At 45.4% G+C, this 20,588-nt stretch overlaps 2 protein-coding genes across 7 annotated transcripts in view; both read right to left on the minus strand.

Annotated features, from left to right (window-relative positions):
- Positions 1 to 15,320, minus strand: part of topbp1 (DNA topoisomerase II binding protein 1) — a 33,617-nt gene extending 18,297 nt beyond the window's left edge. For both annotated transcript variants that reach the window (XM_024392936.2, XM_024392935.1), the window contains exons 1-14: positions 14,990 to 15,320; positions 14,465 to 14,558; positions 14,178 to 14,312; positions 13,882 to 14,025; positions 13,275 to 13,456; positions 7,843 to 8,036; positions 7,410 to 7,589; positions 3,631 to 3,797; positions 3,190 to 3,353; positions 2,391 to 2,647; positions 1,898 to 2,244; positions 1,596 to 1,768; positions 723 to 934; positions 182 to 504 (exon numbers count right to left, since the gene is read on the minus strand). In XM_024392936.2, coding sequence (XP_024248704.1) covers positions 182 to 504; positions 723 to 934; positions 1,596 to 1,768; positions 1,898 to 2,244; positions 2,391 to 2,647; positions 3,190 to 3,353; positions 3,631 to 3,797; positions 7,410 to 7,589; positions 7,843 to 8,036; positions 13,275 to 13,456; positions 13,882 to 14,025; positions 14,178 to 14,312; positions 14,465 to 14,551 — 2,565 coding nt within the window. In that variant the 5' untranslated portion in view covers positions 14,552 to 14,558; positions 14,990 to 15,320. The remainder of the gene's footprint in view (positions 1 to 181; positions 505 to 722; positions 935 to 1,595; positions 1,769 to 1,897; positions 2,245 to 2,390; positions 2,648 to 3,189; positions 3,354 to 3,630; positions 3,798 to 7,409; positions 7,590 to 7,842; positions 8,037 to 13,274; positions 13,457 to 13,881; positions 14,026 to 14,177; positions 14,313 to 14,464; positions 14,559 to 14,989) is intronic.
- Positions 15,321 to 15,756: 436 nt separating this feature from the next.
- The window catches only part of LOC112227925 (dnaJ homolog subfamily C member 13), a 49,160-nt gene continuing 44,328 nt past the window's right edge, over positions 15,757 to 20,588 (minus strand). For 4 of the 5 annotated variants that reach the window (XM_042308405.1, XM_024392933.2, XM_024392932.2 and 1 more), the window contains 4 exons: positions 20,147 to 20,287; positions 19,735 to 19,878; positions 18,478 to 18,577; positions 15,757 to 17,011 (listed from right to left, as the gene is read on the minus strand). In XM_042308405.1, coding sequence (XP_042164339.1) covers positions 16,914 to 17,011; positions 18,478 to 18,577; positions 19,735 to 19,878; positions 20,147 to 20,287 — 483 coding nt within the window. In that variant the 3' untranslated portion in view covers positions 15,757 to 16,913. Of the gene's footprint in view, positions 17,012 to 18,151; positions 18,261 to 18,477; positions 18,578 to 19,734; positions 19,879 to 20,146; positions 20,288 to 20,588 lie in introns of all 5 variants that reach the window. The other variant, XR_006080266.1, reaches the window with a different exon arrangement.

Raw genomic sequence — 20,588 nt, forward strand, 5'->3', positions numbered from 1 at the left:
CTCAATTGTATCAAGGCTTAAAAATCCTTCTTTAACCAATCTTCTCCCCTTCATCTGCACTGCTGAAGTGGATTTAACAAGTGACATCAATACGTGATGATAGCTTTCACCTGATCATTCTGCCACAGTAAAAGCAGGTGTTCTTAAAGTTGTGTATACTATTGAGACAAGTGAATCTTACCTTGACATTGAAGGTGGGTCTGAAGAGCTGGTCTCGGCAGAGGAAGCGGGAGGGGGTGTCCAACGGCAGCGCTGGGGATTCTTTCTGCCCCCTTGCTTTCCTGTCCCCCTCTTGACCTCCCGGTGTGGTACAGTCCTTGTCTTGCTGGCCCTGGTCCAGCACGGAGCGGAACACCTTACTCTGGAAACGGCGCGTGTCCAGGGGGGTGACGGCCGCCCCGCTCTGGGGGCCCAGCAGGGGAATCTCTGGGGACTTGTTACGGGCTGGGGGAGGGGGCATGGATTGCTTCTGCGAACCCCCCACAAAACTCTCCTCTTCCCTCTCTGGGGAACAGAGGGAATACATACACTGATTCAGATGGTGAGATCTATCACATATAGCAGAGCATAAACTGTTTGTGCAAAACTCATCCCCTCGCAATAAATTAAATGCTAAGCTTTCACTGGCCCAGAAATGACTAAAACGTCATTCATCCCCCCCACTGATGCGGGCATTACATTAAAATCCATTCAAGTAGTGTCTGATTGCGAGGCAGACTGACCTGGAGAACGGGGCAGATCCACCAGGTATCGCCCCTCTTCTGCCTTCCGGCCCGTCCTGGCAGACTCCAGCACCCAGCGCAGGGTGACGGCGGGTAGCCCCCACTTTTCGGCCGCCTGGTACTTGGTGCCCTCTGGGCTCTGCAGAACCAGGTGGGTACTAGCCAGCATGCCCCTCCTCTGATTGGCCATGCGCACAAAGTAGTCCTGGACACTGTCCGGAGGATGGATATATGGAAAGGAGAGAAGGTAGTAAGACAAGAGAAACTACACTCAAATACACCAAAAGGTTCTTGTTGCAGGCTTTCAGTTTGAAGGATAAGCCACAAGGATATTTTGTTCTCAGTGCAATCCATGTCTGTTTGTGACAAGGGACTAGCATATCCAGTGTGTGTGTGACTGAGTAGGATGCATAACTAACATTAGAATTTTTTAAAAACCAAAGCATTTATCTGAAAAGTTTTGCAGCTGTATTTGCTGCTAATGGTGTCTTCATCAAGAATTGACTTAGGAGTTCCCTAAGGTCTCATTGGAAAAGTTGGATCCGCCTACGGCCCATGTGAAAATGTGCAGTCCTTTGATGCAAGTGTGTCCATTATATCACAATTATCTCTTAAAAACAAACCATTCAAACACTAAAATATAACAGAATGCTGGAACATACTCTGTCCATATGAACATGTGTACAATGTGGCCCTTCATCTTAGCAACCGCTGTACTAGAACTATAGCCTTGATATTCTTTTATTTATTATTTTTAACTTCAGCTGGTGCCATTTATCTACTATGCAACCTGTATACTACAAGAGCAAACTGTCCTTCCTCGTGTGTGTGTGTGTGTGTGTGTGTGTGTGTGTGTGTGTGTGTGGTGGTTACCTGGCTCCCAGGTGTTTGGCTAGCTCTACCAGGGACTCCCTCTCTGCCCCGGTGAACTGGCTGACTGAGAGGACACAGTCTCTGAGAGGGGAGCGGCCCTCCATCACTGACACAGGGCTGAACAAGGGGTGGGAGCCCAGCTCTAACACACACTGCTGCTCCACACACATGGCCTACACAAAGACACATTGATTAAAACGCACACAATATGGGTTAATGAAGAATCACACACATTTGGCCTGAAGAGCCCACCCACACCAAAGACATGGAGCCAGAATGTTTGTCAACATTCCCTCTCTTACCAGCCAGGTATCAGTGGCCACCTCGTCCACAGTGGCCTCCACCTCGCAGCCCAGCAGGGGCACCACAGCGTAGTCAGCCACAGCCCTCGTGCGCCCCACCAGGACCTTCCCACAGTTCTCCGTCACCAGCATGGAGAGCTGGGCCTCCGCCTCTGCCCCAAAGCCCACCAGAAGGAAGCGTTTCCCCGCAAATAGGCCCGCCTCACTGGCCTCCTGCAGGGTGGTGTCAGCTCCGGCCCCAACTTCAGCTATAGTAGAAGCCTGGCCTGGGGCTGAGACCCAGGGCTCTGGTGCTATAGAGCTCTGCTTCCTGTGGATGCTGCTGTCAGCTGGTAGAGGCATCTCCACTGGGGTTGGAGGAGAGAAATAGCAGATGAAGAAAGGAAGTTAGGAGGATATGATGGTGGTACATGGTACCTGGGATTGCAGGTGACCGTGCTGTGACCCCTTTGAGTTGTGGTCTTGCTGCTACACAGAGGAGCTCCTCCCTTACCCACTGTCTGGTCGTCATCCATGTACTGAGAGAGCATGTCCTCCTCGGCCTTCCTGTGTCGAGGGGTAGCTGGTTCGTGGACAAGGGGGGCAGCCGAGGTGGTGGAGGAGGGACGAGAAGCGGAAGTGCGGGGGGCAGGCATGGCTATGGTTGAAGGGGCGGGGGGCAGACAAGCCGGGTGGTGGTAGTCCCCCTCAGAGAGCAGGCTGCCTCTGGTGAAGCTGTCCAGCAGCCACTGCACCGTCACGACATGGGGCCTGGGGGAGAGATCAGAAAGATGGGATCACGTCAAGGCATAAGATAACCGTCATAGGTTATTGGTTTGCAAATCCATTTTCCAAAATTCCCAGGTTTTTACTGAAATACAGTGTAGTGGATTCTGGATTTCCTGTTAATTCCCTCCTGATTCCAGGGATATTACAACTGGGATTTCTGAAACACCTGGGAATTTTGTGCACATTAATGGAATTTTGCAAACCTATCTACAGGGCTTGGATCCAAGACTGCTTTCCTGCATCTATATCCGTCAGTGGAGGCTGCTAAGGGGAGGACGGCTCATAATAATGGCTGGAATGGAGCAAATGGAATGGCAAACACATGGAAACCATGCGTTTGATACCATTCCACCGATTAAGCTCCAGCCATTACCACGAGCCCGTCCTCCTCAATTAAAAGGTGCCACAAACTTTGTGATATCCGTACTTGAACAAATGATGGTTTAAATGACAAAGCTTATCAACCGAAGTGTAATATGCAACGGCTGAATGTGTCTAACAGCAGCTCTGTGGTCCTGACTGACCTGTGTGTGGCTTTGGCCAGGAATGTCTTGGTTTCCTGGTCAGTCTCTCCCATGACCACGTGGGTGAGCTCCTCGCTGGGCTGGTTGAAGTGCAGGCCCCCGGCCATGTTGACCAGGCGACGCAGCTTCTCCAGCCTCATCCCTGGCAGCCCACACAGGTACAGCTACAGGGGAAGACAGCGGAAATTCAACTTGCGTTTTCTAAAAGCCAAAGTGGCTTTACAATAAGAAACCGTAAGGAATAAAGATCCAAAAAGGTATATGACATGTCTAAGTGAACAGAATTGAACTTCTGGTTAGCACATTTCTATAAGGCCCCAGTGAGGAAAGTAAGCCGTGATTACAGAATTCAATCGATTTTTTGTATTCTAATAGGGAGTTATAGGATCTCCAGCAAGTGGCTCATATCAAGATATAGTGCTGAAAGGACCTCCTACTGACCTTGCAGCCGTCCAGCAAGTCGTCTGCGGGGCCGACTGTGATGTCCAGAGCGTCGATAGGGTCTGGTGTGTCCAGCCGGCTGAGCGTGGCATTGGTCAAGGCCGTGTCATTCACCGTCATGCTGCTGTTCACAGAAATGTGGCTCAAGCCCAGTAGAGACGCACTCTCTGTGGGAAAACAACATGACCTCATTGTGACCAGTGACCATTTCTACGCGCTTTGAAGCATTATAATATGGATATTTGCAGCATGTGTGTTTTTATGTAGTGGCAAGAAAAAGTATGTGAAGCATTTGGAATTACCTGGATTTCTGCATAAATTGGTTATCAAATTTGAGCTGATCTAAGTCACAACAATAGACATTGTGCTTAAACTAATAAACTAATTGTATTTTTCTTGTCTATATTGCATATATAATTTAAACAGTCACAGTGTAGGTTGGAAAAAGTATATGTGAACCCCTAGGCTAATGACTTCTCCGAAAGCTAATTGGAGTCAGGAGTCAGCTAACCTGTCCAGCTAACCTGTTAATGAGTCCAATCAATGAGACAACTGGAAAATTTGGGTAGAGCAGCCCTGCCCAATAAATAAAATAAAATCACAAAATTTGAGTTGCTATTCACAAGAAGCATTGCCTGATGTGAACAATGCATCGAACAAAATATCTCAGAAGACCTAAGATTTAAAATTGTTGACTTGCACGAAGAGTTACAAAAGTATCTAAAAACCTTGATGTTCATCATTTCATCAGTTCAGGACTGTTGCTACTCTCCTTAGGAGTGGCCGTCCTGCAAAGATGGCTGCAAGAGCACAACGCAAAATACTCAGGTTAAGAAGAATCCTAGCGTGTCAGCAAAATACTAACAGAAATCTCTGGAACATGATAACATCTTTGTTGACGAGTCTACGATACGTAAAACACTAAACAAGGTGTTCATAGGAGGACAACCACAGAAGAAGCCACTGCTCTCCAAAAAAACAAACATTGCTGCACATCTGAAGTTTGCAAAAGTGCACCTGGATGTTCCACAGCGCTACTGGCAAAATATTCTGTGGACAGATTAAACTAAAGTTGAGTTGTTTGGAAGGAACACACATCACTGTGTGTGGAGAAAATAAAAGCATAGCACACCAACATCAAAACCTCATTCCAACTGTAAAGTATGGTGGAGGGAGCATCATGGTTTGGGGCTGCTTTGCTGCCTTAGGGCCTGGACAGCTTGCGATTGATGGAAAAACTATTTATTAAGACATTTTGCAGGAGAATGTTAGGCTGTCTGCCAAATGAAGCTCAACAGAAGTTGGGTGATTTACACAGAAAAAAAAAATACGCCTTCTGGAGTGGGCCAGTCAGATTCCCGACCTCAACCCGATTGAGATGCTGTGGTATGACCTCGAGAGCAGTTCACACCAGACACCCCAAGAATATTGCTGAACTGAAACAGTTTTGTAAAGAGGACTGGTCCAAAATTCCTCCTGACCGTTGTGCAGGTCTGATCCTCAACTACAGAAAACATATGGTTGAGGTTATTGCTGCCAAAGGAGGGTCAACCAGTTATTAAATCCAAGGGTTCACATACTTCTTCCACCCTGCACTGTGAATATTTACACGGTGTGTTCAATAAAGACGAGAAAGACGTATAACTGTTTGTGTTTTATTAGTTTAAGCAGATTGTATTTTTCTATTGTTGTGACCTAGATGAAGATCATATTTAATAGCCAATTTAAGCAGAAATCCAGGTATTTCCAAAGGGTTCACATACTTTCTTGCCATTGTATGTATGTAAACTCAGCAAAAAAAGAAATGTCCTCACTGTCAACTGCGTTTATTTTCAGCAAACTTAACATGTGTAAATATTTGTATGAACATAACAAGATTCAACAACAGACAAACTGAAGGGTACCACAAGAGGGAGGAGGATGTCTTCCCTGTAACGCACAGCGTTGAGATGGCCTGAAATGACAAGCTCAGTCCAATGATGCGGTGACACACCGCCCTAGACCCTCCACCCCGCTCCAGAGTACAGGCCTCGGTGTAACGCTCATTCCTTCGACAATAAACACAAATCCGACCATCACCCCCGGTGAGACAAAACTGTGACTCGTCAGTGAAGAGCATTTTTTGCCAGTCCTCTCTGGTCCAGCGACTGTGGGGTTGTGCCCATAGGCGACGTTGTTGCCGGTGATGTCTGGTGAGGACCTGCCTTACAAGCCCTCAGTCCAGCCCCTCTCAGGCTATTGTGGACAGTCTGAGCACCGATGGAGGGATTGTGCATTCCTGGTTTAACTCTGGCAGTTGTTGTTGCCATCCTGTACTTGTCTCGCAGGTGTGATGTTCAGATGTACCAATCCTGTGCAGGTGTCGTTACACGTGGTCTGCCACCGCGAAGACGATCAGCTGTCCGTTCTTTCTCCCTGTAGCGCTGTCTTAGGCGTCTCGCAGTACGGACATTGCAATTTATTGCCCTGGCCACATCTGCAGTCCTCATTCCTCCTTGCAGCATGCCTAAGGCACGTTCACGCAGATGAGCAGGGACCCTGGGCATCTTTCTTTTGGTGTTTTTCCAGAGTCAGTAGAAAGGCCTCTTTCGTGTCCTAAGTTTTCATAACTGTGACCTTAATTACCTATCGTCAGTAAGCTGTTAGTGTCTTAACGACCGTCCCACAGGTGCATGTTCATTAATTGTTTATGGTTCAATGAACAAGCATGGGAAACAGTGTTTAAACTCTTTAGAATGAAGACCTGTGAAGTTATTTGGATTTTTACGAATTATCTTTGAAAGACAGGGTCCTGAAAAAGGGACGCATGTGTATTCTTACGCCTCAAGACAATTGCCCTTCAGAGTCAATACAGATCTATTGAATAGGGATTTGAAATCCTTTGACTATTCGAACAGTATCATGAATTTTTGTAAGATATGCAAAATATATATATTTGTAACGTAGCTATGTTTTTAACCTGAGCACTGCGGCGCGAGGGAGAGATGCTGGCGCTCTCTTGAACCCTGAAGACTTGCCATATTCAGACCGTTCTCTATTGCTGCAGCTGCGGATGGAAGTGTGTGTAGCGCGCAGACAGAGGGCGAGAGAGACGCAAAGGCAACTCGGCTACAGCCAAGACGAGCTAACTTGTAGCAGCCACAATGGTATTCATCATCCCATTTAACAGTGTCCATCTTGACTGGAGTATTTTTATTTAACCTTTATTTAACTAGGAAAGTCAGTTTATAAATTATTATTTACAATGACGGCCTACTTGTAAATCCCCCCCGGGACAAACCGGGGGGGATTTTTGTGCTATTGCTCGGTCTGCGTGCTGTGTGTTGCTTGTCCTATGTTGCTCTCCATGTGCTCACTGCTCAATGTTTGTGTGTATTATTGATTTAAATAAAACCGGAACTTTTACTGCAACGTTGATTAATGTGCACCGTCCCTGTAAAAATAAAACTCAAAACTGTTCGGTTACTGTTCGGTTATGGGGCGCACCGTGCACGTCATAAAACCTAAATGGATTTTTATAAAACAATCATTTGAAATGTCATGGTATATCCTTGGATGTAGAATGCCACACTGATATTTTAAATGTAATTTAGAAAAACACTTTATTGTTAAAATAGGTTTATATTGATTTATTTTAGCAAAAATGTACTCAAGTAATCGAATACCAACATCCATTTAGATATTCAAATAACTGCACACATCCCTATTATTGAATAATCAGTCATAAAATTCGGAAATAAAAAAAATGGTAAAAATAAAGGTCAAGCTTGGTGCCTCACCCTCTTTCTTCTTACTGGTCCCGGTCGGGGTGGAGGTGTGGGGTTTGCCGTCTTTCTGATCCCCTCGCTCCACCGTGTAGCGACTCTCGTCCTGGCAGAAGCCCTTCTCGATGCTGTCAAACAGCCAGTGCAGAGACACACAGAAGACATTCCACTTCTGCGCACACTCATACTTCTGACCTGTAGGCACAGACAAAGGGAGGGATCAGTGAAAGTGACGGAAACAGGGTGGCAGTAGGAGAGACTCAGGAACTCTACGACCTAAAGCTGTTATTATATAAAAGGACATGAAGCATGTCTGTCCTTGTGATTATGAAGGAAAAGATATCTTATGGATGAAGCAGGATTTATCCCTGCTTAATTTCTTTGTGATGTGTGTGGAACTGATTCTGAACCTAACTAATTTGGACAATAAAAGGTAAGTTCGACCTACCTGAGGGCTCGCTGACGATGAGGTGGGTGCACTCGTTCATCTTGAGCTGTCCGGTGTAGCTGGCCCCGTGCAGCTGGCAGAGCCTCTGCACCTTCTTACGCTCCACTGTGGAGAGGCCTGTGACACAGATGGTGCAGCCACAGAGCACAGGGCACAAGTAGTCCTCTATGGGCAGGTCAGTGTATCTGAACAGGCTGAGGGGAAGAGAGAGACAGGGAGATGAATAGATTGGTTTAAAGCTGCAATATGTAACCCCACCAAATTCACATGGAAACGCAAATTATAGATCTGTCATTTTCAGTGAAAGCAAGTCTAAGAAGCGGTAGGTCTGTTCTTGTGTGCCATTTCTATGCTTCCTATTCTTAAGTTTATTTTTTGCGTCTTTTACTTTCAGTTTTGTACACAAGCTTCAATCTGAAAATACAATATTTTTGGTTACCGAAAATATATTTCCCAGCGGTTTAGATGGTAATGCATTGCTTGTTCTACACTACATATTGCTTGTTTTGTCACAAACTGAAATTTGGCAAATTATTAGAATTTTAGCAACCAGGAAATGGCAGTGATTTCTGAATATTGCACCTTAAATTTATGTAAGTAAAATACAACTGCAGCTACATGGAGCATCTAGGAAATACGATGAGATGGAGGTGCTGAGGGCTGTGCAGAGAATAGTAAGGCGCTGAATAGAGGAGGCAGACTGAATGCTGCAGTACTGTTTTGAGAACGGATTGAAATAAGTTAAAAGATTCATCCACTCAGGACTCATCCATCAACATTGAGGAATATAAATCGTCAGGTCACAGGCTTCATTGGGAAATGTGTTGATGATGATGTACCCACAATAACAATCCGGACATACCCCAATCAAAAATGCTGGATGAACTGAGATATCTGTACCATGCTGAGAGCCCGTACTGCAGCATTCAATGTCAGCAGAACGAAACCCAGTGACGCCTATAAGGCAAGAGCTCCAAAAATCCATTATGGACGAAAAAATACGAGAGACTCAAACTTGAATTGATGTTCGACAACTCAAGACTCGCGACGCATGTGGAAAGGACTACAGAATATCACAGACTACAAAGGCAAATCCAGGTGTATGTGGTGCCTGCCGAATCCTCCGACCCAGGTGAGCTTAACACATTCTATTGCTGCGTCGAGGCAGACAATACCGAGCCATCCAAGGCGGCTCTTGCTGTTCCGGACAACCAAGTGCTTTCTCCCTTTGAGGCTGATGAGGAAAACTCTCAAAAGAGTGAATACTCAAAGTCGGTGGCCCAGATGGCATCCCTGAGCACGTCTTCAGAGTGTGTGCTGACTAGTTGGCGGGTGTCTTCTCTGACATTTTCAACCTGTCCCTATGCCAGGCTGTTGTTCCCACCTGCTTCAAGGAGACACCATTGTCCCAGAGTCCAAGAAAAACAATGTGACCAAATGACTAATCGCCCTGTCTCACACCAGTCATGATGAAGTGCTTTGAGGAGGTTGGTAATGGCTCACATTAAGGCCAGGAACACAGGACCCACTTCAATGTTGCATTCCGCTCCACGGAAGATGCCATTTCCATAGCTATTCACACAGCCGTAACACATCTGGACAAGAGGAATACCAACAGTTCAGCATTCAATGCTATTGTTCCCCTGAAGCTCGACACCAAGCTCAGAGCCCTGGGTCTGGACACCACCCTCTGCAACTGGATCCTGGACTTCCTGACAGGCAGACCACAGGCTGTGAGGACTGGCAACAACACCTCAAATCAAATCAAATTTTATTTGTCACATACACATGGTTAGCAGATGTTAATGCGAGTGTAGCGAAATGCTTGTGCTTCTAGTTCCGACAATGCAGTAATAACCAACAAGTAATCTAACTAACAATTCCAAAACTACTGTCTTATACACAGTGTAAGGGGATTTAAGAATATGTACATAAGGATATATGAATGAGTGATGGTACAGAGGAGCATAGGCAAGATACAGTAGATGATATCGAGTACAGTATATACATATGAGATGAGTATGTAAACAAAGTGGCATAGTTAAAGTGGCTAGTGATACATGTATTACATAAGGATGCAGTCGATGATATAGAGTACAGTATATACGTATGCATATGAGATGAATAATGTAGGGTAAGTAACATTATATGAGGTAGCATTGTTTAAAGTGGCTAGTGATATATTTACATTTCCCATCAATTCCCATTATTAAAGTGGCTGGAGTTGAGTCAGTGTCAGTGTCAGTGTGTTGGCAGCAGCCACTCAATGTTAGTGGTGGCTGTTTAACAGTCTGATGGCCTTGAGATAGAAGCTGTTTTTCAGTCTCTCTGTCCCAGCTTTGATGCACCTGTACTGACCTCGCCTTCTGGATGATAGCGGGGTGAACAGGCAGTGGCTCGGGTGGTTGATGTCCTTGATGATCTTTATGGCCTTCCTGTAACATCGGGTGGTGTAGGTGTCCTGGAGGGCAGGCAGTTTGCCCCGGTGATGCGTTGTGCAGACCTCACTACCCTCTGGAGAGCCTTACGGTTGTGGGAGGAGCAGTTGCCGTACCAGGCGGTGATACAGCCCGCCAGGATGCTCTCGATTGTGCATCTGTAGAAGTTTGTGAGTGCTTTTGGTGACAAGCCAAATTTCTTCAGCCTCCTGAGGTTGAAGAGGCGCCGCTGCGCCTTCTTCACGATGCTGTCTGTGTGAGTGGACCAATTCAGTTTGTCTGTGATGTGTATGCCGAGGAACTTAAAACTTGCTACCCTCTCCACTACTGTTCCATCGATGTGGATGGGGGGGTGTTCCCTCTGCTGTTTCCTGAAGTCCACAATCATCTCCTTAGTTTTGTTGACGTTGTGTGAGGTTATTTTCCTGACACCACACTCCGAAGGCCCTCACCTCCTCCCTGTAGGCCGTCTCGTCGTTGTTGGTAATCAAGCCTACCACTGTTGTGTCGTCCGCAAACTTGATGATTGAGTTGGAGGCGTGCGTGGCCACGCAGTCGTGGGTGAACAGGGAGTACAGGAGAGGGCTCAGAACACACCCTTGCGGGGCCCCAGTGTTGAGGATCAGTGGGGTGGAGATGTTGTTGCCCACCCTCACCACCTGGGGGCGGCCCGTCAGGAAGTCCAGTACCCAGTTGCACAGGGCGGGGTCGAGACCCAGGGTCTCGAGCTTGATGACGAGCTTGGAGGGTACTATGGTGTTGAATGCCGAGCTGTAATCGATGAACAGCATTCTCACATAGGTATTCCTCTTGTCCAGATGGGTTAGGGCAGTGTGCAGTGTGGTTGAGATTGCATCGTCTGTGGACCTATTTGGGCGGTAAGCAAATTGGAGTGGGTCTAGGGTGTCAGGTAGGGTGGAGGTGATATGGTCCTTGACTAGTCTCTCAAAGCACTTCATGATGACGGAAGTGAGTGCTACGGGGCGGTAGTCGTTTAGCTCAGTTACCTTAGCTTTCTTGGGAACAGGAACAATGGTGGCCCTCTTGAAGCATGTGGGAACAGCAGACTGGTATAGGGATTGATTGAATATGTCCGTAAACACACCGGCCAGCTGGTCTGCGCATGCTCGGAGGGCGCGGCTGGGGATGCCGTCTGGTCCAAACTGACTCAACACAGTTGCCCCCTGTGTTGTGTCCTCAGCTGAACTTCCTGTTCACCCACGACTGGCTGGCATTGCACGACACCAACTCCATCATCAAGTTTGCTGACGACACCACAGTGCCTGAGGAAGGCCTGCAGCATAATAAAGGATCCCAGCCACAAGCTGTTCACTCCCTTCGGGTTGGCAGACGGTATCGGAGCATGACGTCTGATAGAAACGGTCTCTGAGCCTGTTCATATCTACAAGCCATCAGACTGCTGAACACTTGAACTGGCCACCTGCTCTGATTCTCTGCACCTTAGCACGCGCGCACACACACACACACACACACACACACACACACAACTGCTGCTACCGGATTCTTATTATGATTGCTAAATACTGCACAATTTAGAACTTACAACCCAATCCCCCAAAACACGTAAATATGGCACCTTCCTGTATTATATGCAGGAAGTTATAATCATTAGTTTTAACTACACATGGCTGATGATATTACTTGTTTATCTAGCGTGATTTAACAAAAGTGCATTTGCGAAAAAAGCACAATCGTTGGACGACTGTACCTAACCATAAACACCAATGCCTTTCTTAAAATCAATACACAGATGTATATATTTTTAAACCTGCATATTTAGCCAAAAATAAATCCAGGTTAGCAGGCAATATTAACCAGGTGAAATTGTGTAATTTCTCTTGCGATCATTGCACGCAGAGTGAGGGTATATGCAACAGTTTGGGCAGCCTGGCTCATTGCGAACTAATTTGCCAGAATTCTACATAATTATGACATAACATTGAAGGTTGTGCAATGTAACAAGAATATTTAGACTTACATAAAATACCGAACGGTTTCGTATTTCACTGAAATAATAAACGTTTTGTTTTCAAAATGATAGTTTCCGGATTCGATCATATAAATGACCAAAGGCTAGTATTTCTGTGTGTTATGTTATAAGTCTGATTTGATTGAGCAATCTGACTGAGCGATGGTAGGCAGCAGCAGGCTCGTAAGCACTCATTCAAACAGCACTTTCATGCGCTTTGCCAGCAGCTCTTTGCAAGCACAGCGCTGTTTATGACTTCAAGCCTATCAGCCTAATGGCTGGTGTAACCGATGTGAAATGGCTAGCTAGTTAGTTGGGTGTGCGCTAATTGTCATTATTACAAATTAGAAATAATTTTTTACATTTTTTAAAATTATTATTTTTTTAAATCGGCATTGGCTTTTTTTGGTCCTCCAATAATCGGTATCGGCGTTGAAAAATCATAATCTGTCGACCTCTACTTGAGACATCTGTGGCATGGTGCTGTGTGACAAAATGGCACATTTTAGAGGTGCCTTTTATTGTCCCCAGCACAATGATCATGCTGTTAAATCAGCTTCTTGCTTGTCAGGTGGATGGATTATCTTGGCAAATGAGAAATGGTCACTAACAGGGATGTAAACTAATTTGTGCACAAAATGTACAAAAAAAATAAGCTTTTTGTCTGTATGGAAAATTTCTGAGATCTTTTATTTCAGCCCATGAAACATGGGACCAACAGTTTACATGTTGAGTTTATATGTTTGTTCAGTGTATTTTACTGAGCCATTTACTTGTTAGTATTCTTATATTTTATTGTTTCTTATCGTTGTTGCATTATCGAGAAGGAACCTGCAAGTAAGCATTTTGTTGGACGTGTATAGCACGTGTGTCCCGTACATATGACTAATACAATTTGAAACTAGGTGTACACTTTTAACATACTTGCTACATCGTTGGTTGATTAGACATAGCTTTCATTAATGTCTCTGGCAAAATGAGAAAGGCATAAAAATCCATATTACCTGTCCTGTGATTTCTCCCAGCAGGTTTTGACCCAGGCGGGCAGCAAGATGGGCTTCCCCATGCTGGCGGCCACCAGGTACTTCTTGCTGCCCACCTCCCCGGCAACTAGGTGAGTGACAGACACGTTAAGGTCCCGATAGACCCGCCCTCCCATCAGCTGTACCAGATCCATCACGTCAGCCTGGAGGTACAGAGACAGACACAGTCACTAACAGACCTAATACATTGGATGCATAACATTTCCGGGCATGAGATGCACACACCAATGTGTCGGAGGAAACACCGTACACCTGCCGACCGTGTCAGCGTATACTGCGCCCTGCCAAACCCTCCCCTAACCCGGACGATGCTGGGCCAATTGTGCGCCGCCCCATGGGTCTCTTCTGGTAGCGGCTGTCTGTGACAGAGCCTGGATTCGAGCCCTGACTGTCTAATGGCACAGCCAGCACTGCAATGCAGTACCTTGCACCACTCGGGAGGCGGTTCTATTTTCGAGAGCTCCCCTGTAAGGATATTTATGTGGATGTATTACATAATTGGCATGAAAAACACTTGCCATCATTGTTGACGAGTCAAGCAGAGTAGAGGGGAAAGCAATGGATTTACCCTAGCCTCCTTGTCTAGACTGGTGCAGGAGATGGTAACATCAGCCATGGCCATGTTGTAGACAGGCTGCTCTGCTTTGGGAACACAGCGCTGCTGCTGCAGGCAGAAGAGCACCACTAGTGGACTCACCACTCGACAGCCCAGCTTTCACAGAGACAAAGGGAGGGAAACAAAGTTTTACACTACTGACAATTTTTCAGTACACTACATTGCTGACAGTGTTCTTAACATGTTATGACTTGTGAGGATAAGTAGGTAGAAGCCAGGTTTGGGAATGTGTGCGTCTTGAGACAGACCTTTGTGCAGTGGTGGAAGGCTGGAGTGGAAAAGGTACTGAAGACAAATAGAGACTTGTCATTACGGTCCATCTGTAATGCAGTCTCCTCATCAATGTTCTTCAAATAACTCTCTGACTGGAGCGCCATTATGGCCTGTTTCAGAAGGAATAGAAAGATGAGTAATTTCAATAACCAACACTTCAATAACAGAAACCAAAAGCATTACTATTTTAATATCAAATGTTAGTGGTTGTTCATGGACACTACAGTAGTGGCACAGGTATCGTAATCAAAGTTGTACTCACCTCATAGGCCTTGACAGCAAGGTCTGTCTTTCGTCCATGGACTTCTACAAACTTCACAACGAAGCCATCTCGATCTCCTTTCGACATGGTCAACCTGCCATGCGACAGAAGTGCATTAACCCGTCATATGGCTAACACCGGCTCTTTAATTCATGACATACGTTAGCTAGCTACAGTGAACATAGCTAGCTAGTTGTTCGATGACATGAGTGGTGACATTATTAACCAGCTAACGTTAGCTTATTTTACTGCAAGTGTCAGTAATGACTATAGCGTCATCTACATATTTAAACGTTAGCTAGCTAACATTAGCTGACAAATAATTATTGCAAGGCAGTCACTTTCTGTGCGGAGTGTGTATCCTCAACGTCTGGGGACGTGGGATGAGTTCAGGACCCGGTTTAAAAAGGCAAATACATTTAAGTTTAACGTTAGAACCATAGCTAGGATCCTATGGTTCAAACAATGAACTTATGCCGTAAGCTGTCTTTGGGAAACCGGGCCCTGGTTCACCAATGTTCTTACCTTATTGTACCGCCAATATAATATTTTGTACTTTAGGAAATAACTAGGTTTGTTAAATTATCTAGAACTAGCAAGCAACATTAACAGGTTTAAAAGTCGAGCTCGCAAGGGGCCAAAATCACTGGTGCACGAGCCCCAAATGAAGACGACTGGATGCCTGCTCGAATTGGAACGTCATTCACAGAGCTTGAAGACCATCAAAATAAGATGTTTAAATCTGAACAAACAATCGCCATCGTCAATTGTCTCGATCACTTGTGTACAACAAGTTGTTTTTTTTAAAGTTCAAAAATCTTGTAGGCGTTGCTATTGGCGCGCGGAAATCGTAATCAGATGCAGACGGAAGTGAGGTTGTGGGGCTCCTAAGAAAATAAAGTTAACTTGAACGTGCGCCCTCTGCTGGCAGGCATATAAATTAACTAATTCAACACGATTTCCACTTACCCTTGCTGCTGCCAGCTGTGTAACTGATTCAGCATGCCACCAATGGCACACCATTATGTTTGCATAAAAAATAATGTCAAATCTGAAGGCCAGTCTACTTAAAATATCAGAAATACTAACAAGTATGGGTTGTAAATTGTGATTAGATGTATTGTTATATTGTGAGTATGTGTACTGCAGCTCAATATTCTGTACCATTATGGCACAAGAGTGTGCTTGTTCTGTCATTGTATGTAGTGTTGCAAATGTTTATCTGACTGTACTTTATATAGTCATTCATTCTTCTCATTAGTACCGACAATAGAAACACACATTATGAAGAACACTGTGGATTCCCTTTTTATTTCCTAAAATTGTATTTACAAGTGCGACTGATTCTTTTAAAATGTACATTCAATATAGAAAGTTTGTCATATTACATTGAACATTTCACAATTGCACTAGTCTTTCACATATATTTATAATCAGAGTCAGTATCATTCCTCATGTCTTAGCAGAAGCTAATTTGAATTGGTAAAGACCGTTATTTACCTATAAATATTAGAGTGCTTTTCGCATTCTGGGGAAGAAAAAGAACAAAAAGATTTGTGGTGGTGGAAGAAAGGTCAAACGTCAAAGAGTGAGCAGAGCAAAGTATGGCGCAGGATCATCGTGATTGGGGTAATACAGAAAGGAGACAACGAACGCACGTGTGACCACTTCAAAAAGGGGCAGACGGATGCTGACGTCTAGTCTTGCCCTGTCTCAAAGCGCTGTTCCCTATAAGGGGGGTTCAGAGCACTAATACACCACAGTTCCGTGAGTTCCTCCTTACAACATTTTTCAACATCTTTCAACCATACCACACTAAAACATACATTATAAAATTAGGAAAGGTTTGACTGGTCCTGTAAACAGGTGAGCGGAGGAGATTAAGTTCATCTTTGTCCAGTGATCACATGTTCAGGCCGGATACACATAAGGTACCCTCCTTCAGGACTCGTGGCTGTGATCTGTGAGGGTATGTGCTGCCAGGCAGAGCAGTGAGACCGGGCATGATGGAGAGAGGAAGGAGAAGAGAATGGAGGGAGGTAGGTCCAAATTTTCTTCTGTTCGTCTATCCCCACCACAAAAAAAATTTGAGATTAAAAAATATATTCATACAAAAGTAAACTATTTGTGTCATTGGAAAAAAACAAAGAAGCGGAAAAACAGAAGAAAAAAAGGTTGACTCGATGACAAGTGTTATCATTTGCTTTAAAACAATCAAACAAAGGTTTACAACGAGTGCTGTTTGGAGGCGGGGAAGGAGAGCGACATTTTAAGGGTTTGAGGGCAGACATTTTGGAGACAGTCAATGATAGTCTGTGATGGCCCCCTTTCCTCCCTCCCTCTCTTTCTCCCTCCAGAGAGCTGAGCAGTCTCTCTGAGCTGCAGCCTGTGAGCCACAGGGTAGTCTGGATGCCTGAGCATTTCTCCCTCTGTCTGTCAGTCAGTCAAATCAGCCTGAGTCTCCAATGTCATTGTCCACAGGAGGCGGAACGCTGGGCAGCACTGTGGAACCGGTCCCTGCTGTAAGGTAGCCTGCTACACCTGGACCTGCAGGAACCACAGAGACAGAAAGATAGCAATAGAGAGTGAGAGCAGATGAGTTGAGAGACATACTTAGGGTGGCAAAATTCCAGTAACTCTCCAAAAATTCCCAATTGTTTCAGAAATTCAGGTTGGAAGACTCCTAGAATCAGGAGGGAATAAACAGGAAATCTGCAATCCTAAAACCTGAACCCGAGAATTTTTGGAAAGTTGCCAGAATTTTACAACGCAAGACATACTAAAGGCCACTGTGAATGTTCAAACTGGGTGACTGAGGAGGCATGATGTGATGCAAGTGAAAGTCACAACTGATGCAAGTACAACATGGTGTGATTATGCTACAGGGTTGGTTGTATGGGGAGGTGGTGCTAGAGATGGCATGGAGGTATACGAGTATATGAACTATTGCTACAGAGCATCCACGAGCATATTGTCACTTTACTTTGTTAGGGACACTGTTGGTTTCCCAAGGGCAGGGCTGGCCCATTAGTAGTTCAGAGGATTCACCCATTGATATGTGCTACAGAGACTTCATCCGTACAATGTTTTTCCAATCCATGTCTGGAGATGGAGATGAGTGGGGGAAAAGTGGAAATTGAAAAAACGGCACAAGATGGAGTGTGACGGAGCCTTCCGAGTGGCACAGTGGTCTAAGGTACTGCATTGCAGTGCTAGCTGTGCCACTAGAGATTCTGGGTTCGAGTCCAGGCTCTGTCGCAGCCGGGAGACCCATGGGGCGGCACCCAATTGGCCCATAATCGTCCGGGTTAGGGGAGGATTTGGCCGGCAGGGATGTCCTTGTCCCATCGCGCACTAGCGATTCCTGTGGCGGGCCAGGCGCAGTATACGCTGACACGGTCGGCAGGTGTACGGTGACATTGGTGAGGCTGGCTTCCAGGTTAAGTGGGCATTGTGTCAAGAAGCAGTGCGGCTTGGTTGGGTTGTGTTTCGCAGGACGCACAGCTCTCGACCTTCACCTCTCCCAAGTCCATACGGGAGTTGCAGCGATGGGACTAACTACCAATTGGATACCACGAAATTGGGAAGAAAAAGGGGGTAAAAAATATATAAATTTTAAAAATGATGGAGGGTGCCATGTCAAAGAGTGGAGATGGAGAGTGGCATGGGAGCAAGGATAAAGTCTACCTGCGTCAGAGCAAAGAGAGAGGAGGCGCGCTGGGAGGGCCCTGCACAGGAAACTACAGCCCACTCCGCAGGGGGCTGCTGGCCGCCATGAGAGAGGGAGTGGAAACACCTGAAGAAGGAAATGTGGAGGAAGAGGAGAAAGGGAAGGAAAGGAGGAAGAGGAAAAGGAGGGAGGGTACTAAGCACAAAGTGAAGAGGCAGTGCCCACAAAATGCCCCAAGGGAAGCATAGAAGAACGAAGGATGCAGATTGAGCCCGTAGAATGCCCCCTGTAAACTTACCATCTTTGTAGCGCATAACAGAATGTGTGCAGATTCCATTCCTACCTGTGAGGTACCCTGCGGTCTGGGACTCGGAGATGAATAGGTCATGTTTCTGGTCTTTGAAGGCACTCCACACAGTGGACCGAGCCAAGATTTCATTCACCTGCAACACAGTACCACTCAGACTGACACGTGCACAATACCACAGCGGATAGGATAAGATCAACTTGAATGTCCTACGGAGGAAAGTCTCTTAGCCACAGTACTGATGTATATAAACACTGTACACAATACATCTCACACACAACATATACATTTCAACTACAAGCTAAAATACATCAAACAGCTGTGCTCTGTCTCAGTAGACTGCAGGTTGTTAATACAGGGCTTCAGATTGGGACAATTTAATCGCATTTTGCGACCCTTTGAGTTGGCTGTGCGAGTTACATTTTCATTTTTTTTTTTTTTTAAATTGGTCGCATCGATGCGAGCTGCACATTCTACATGCTCCCCTCACTCCAAAACGTCCTATATATTTTTTTTCACACTACTAAAACCGTGACTTTGTTTAAAAACAATGTGCATTACCCTCAAGATTCCTGTGATAAAAGTATCTCCCGTGTCTCTGGTTCGCTGGGGCCTGCCGCTGTGATGAACGAGCCATTGCGAATGTAAGCGTCATTGGGTAGTAACCTAGGCTACAACTGCACGTTTTTTCCCCAGGACACTGTATTTACTGTTAGATTAATACATGGCTACCAGCAGCGGGTATTACATTTCCAGTTAGTGACCTAGCTCACGTGTTTTGAGTTTCCACTTGCTCAGGTGGTGACTTAGCGCCAAATAAATGTGCCTGTGATATTTTGTGCACATAAAGACGTAGTCAAATTCATCTCTATTGAACAAAATATAATTCTGAAAATTCTGGAGCCCTATTTTAACAATTAAATACAATAGCCTAAGTGCCAACCCAAAATTCATGACAATCCCTGGATTGGGTTGCACAACAAAATATATTTAAATCATGCATTCCCTGCATGAACATCCTAAAGACGAATATCGTCTCAGTAATCTATTACACCTCTTTGTATAGCATGGTGAATGACTTGATAAGATGGTTACATCATTTTTTCTATTGCGTGATGCTGCAAAAAAATAAAAATAAATAGGTTGCGACCAAACCATGGGCTGGTGCCACCAACTGTAAAAGGTAGTGGCACCATTGTCACCAGGGGAAAATGATCGTCTGGAGCCCTGTTGACATGTTGGACAATATGTTGGACGATATGTTGATTTGACATATAGCCAGGGGTGCCTTACCTGTTCGCCATACTGCAGACTGCGTGTCATGGACTTGAGAGCCTTGACGATCTGAGCCTTGGTGGCCGAGGGGTTGTCTAAGGTCTCCAGCCCGATCCCTTCCAGTAGCCGCAGAAGGTACGGCACCAAATCCACTCGTAGGGCCTGTGTGTGCACGTACAAAACACATTAAAACACTAAAATGACATGGAATAACAACACGTATGAAAAGGACAGAACACCATGTCTTTTGCTAAAGGAATTAACAGTAAGAAAAGGATGTGAGAAAATGAAACTTTATATCAGAGCGATGGGATGCATCCCAAATGGCTCTATTCCCTATAACGCACTACTATGGGCCCTGGTGAAAAGTAGTGCACTACACAGGGAATCGGGTGCCATTTGATATGTAGCCATAATAGAGACGAGGTACCTGAGCCACCAGGTCAGTCTGCTCTCTCTGGAACATGCGGTTGAGCGCCTCGCAGGCCAGTCCTGCCATGTCTGCCCTCATCTTCATCCCACTCATCAGAGGACCGATGGTCTCCAGAGAGGCCATGGAGCGCACACATTGCTGCACACACACACACACACACACACACACAGAAACATGGCATTAGACTTATATTTATTTCTGTCTCACGTGGAAATATATTCAACACAGATTTAGTGTCCCTGGGAAGATCGTTGACCTCCTTACATTCAAACAGGACTATTGTAGACTCAGTATGTAGTTTAAGTTGGCTTGGTTGTAGTTATACCACTACATCAGTACATTTGCCAATTACAGCTTGCTAAACTACCTTATAGTAGTCCGTTTATCTTGCCCATTATATATCATGAATTTAGGTTTGTTGTAGCCCTAGACTGAACAC

The sequence above is a fragment of the Oncorhynchus tshawytscha genome, linkage group LG29 (assembly GCF_018296145.1).
Source record: "Oncorhynchus tshawytscha isolate Ot180627B linkage group LG29, Otsh_v2.0, whole genome shotgun sequence".
In the NCBI taxonomy this organism is placed as follows: domain Eukaryota; kingdom Metazoa; phylum Chordata; class Actinopteri; order Salmoniformes; family Salmonidae; genus Oncorhynchus; species Oncorhynchus tshawytscha.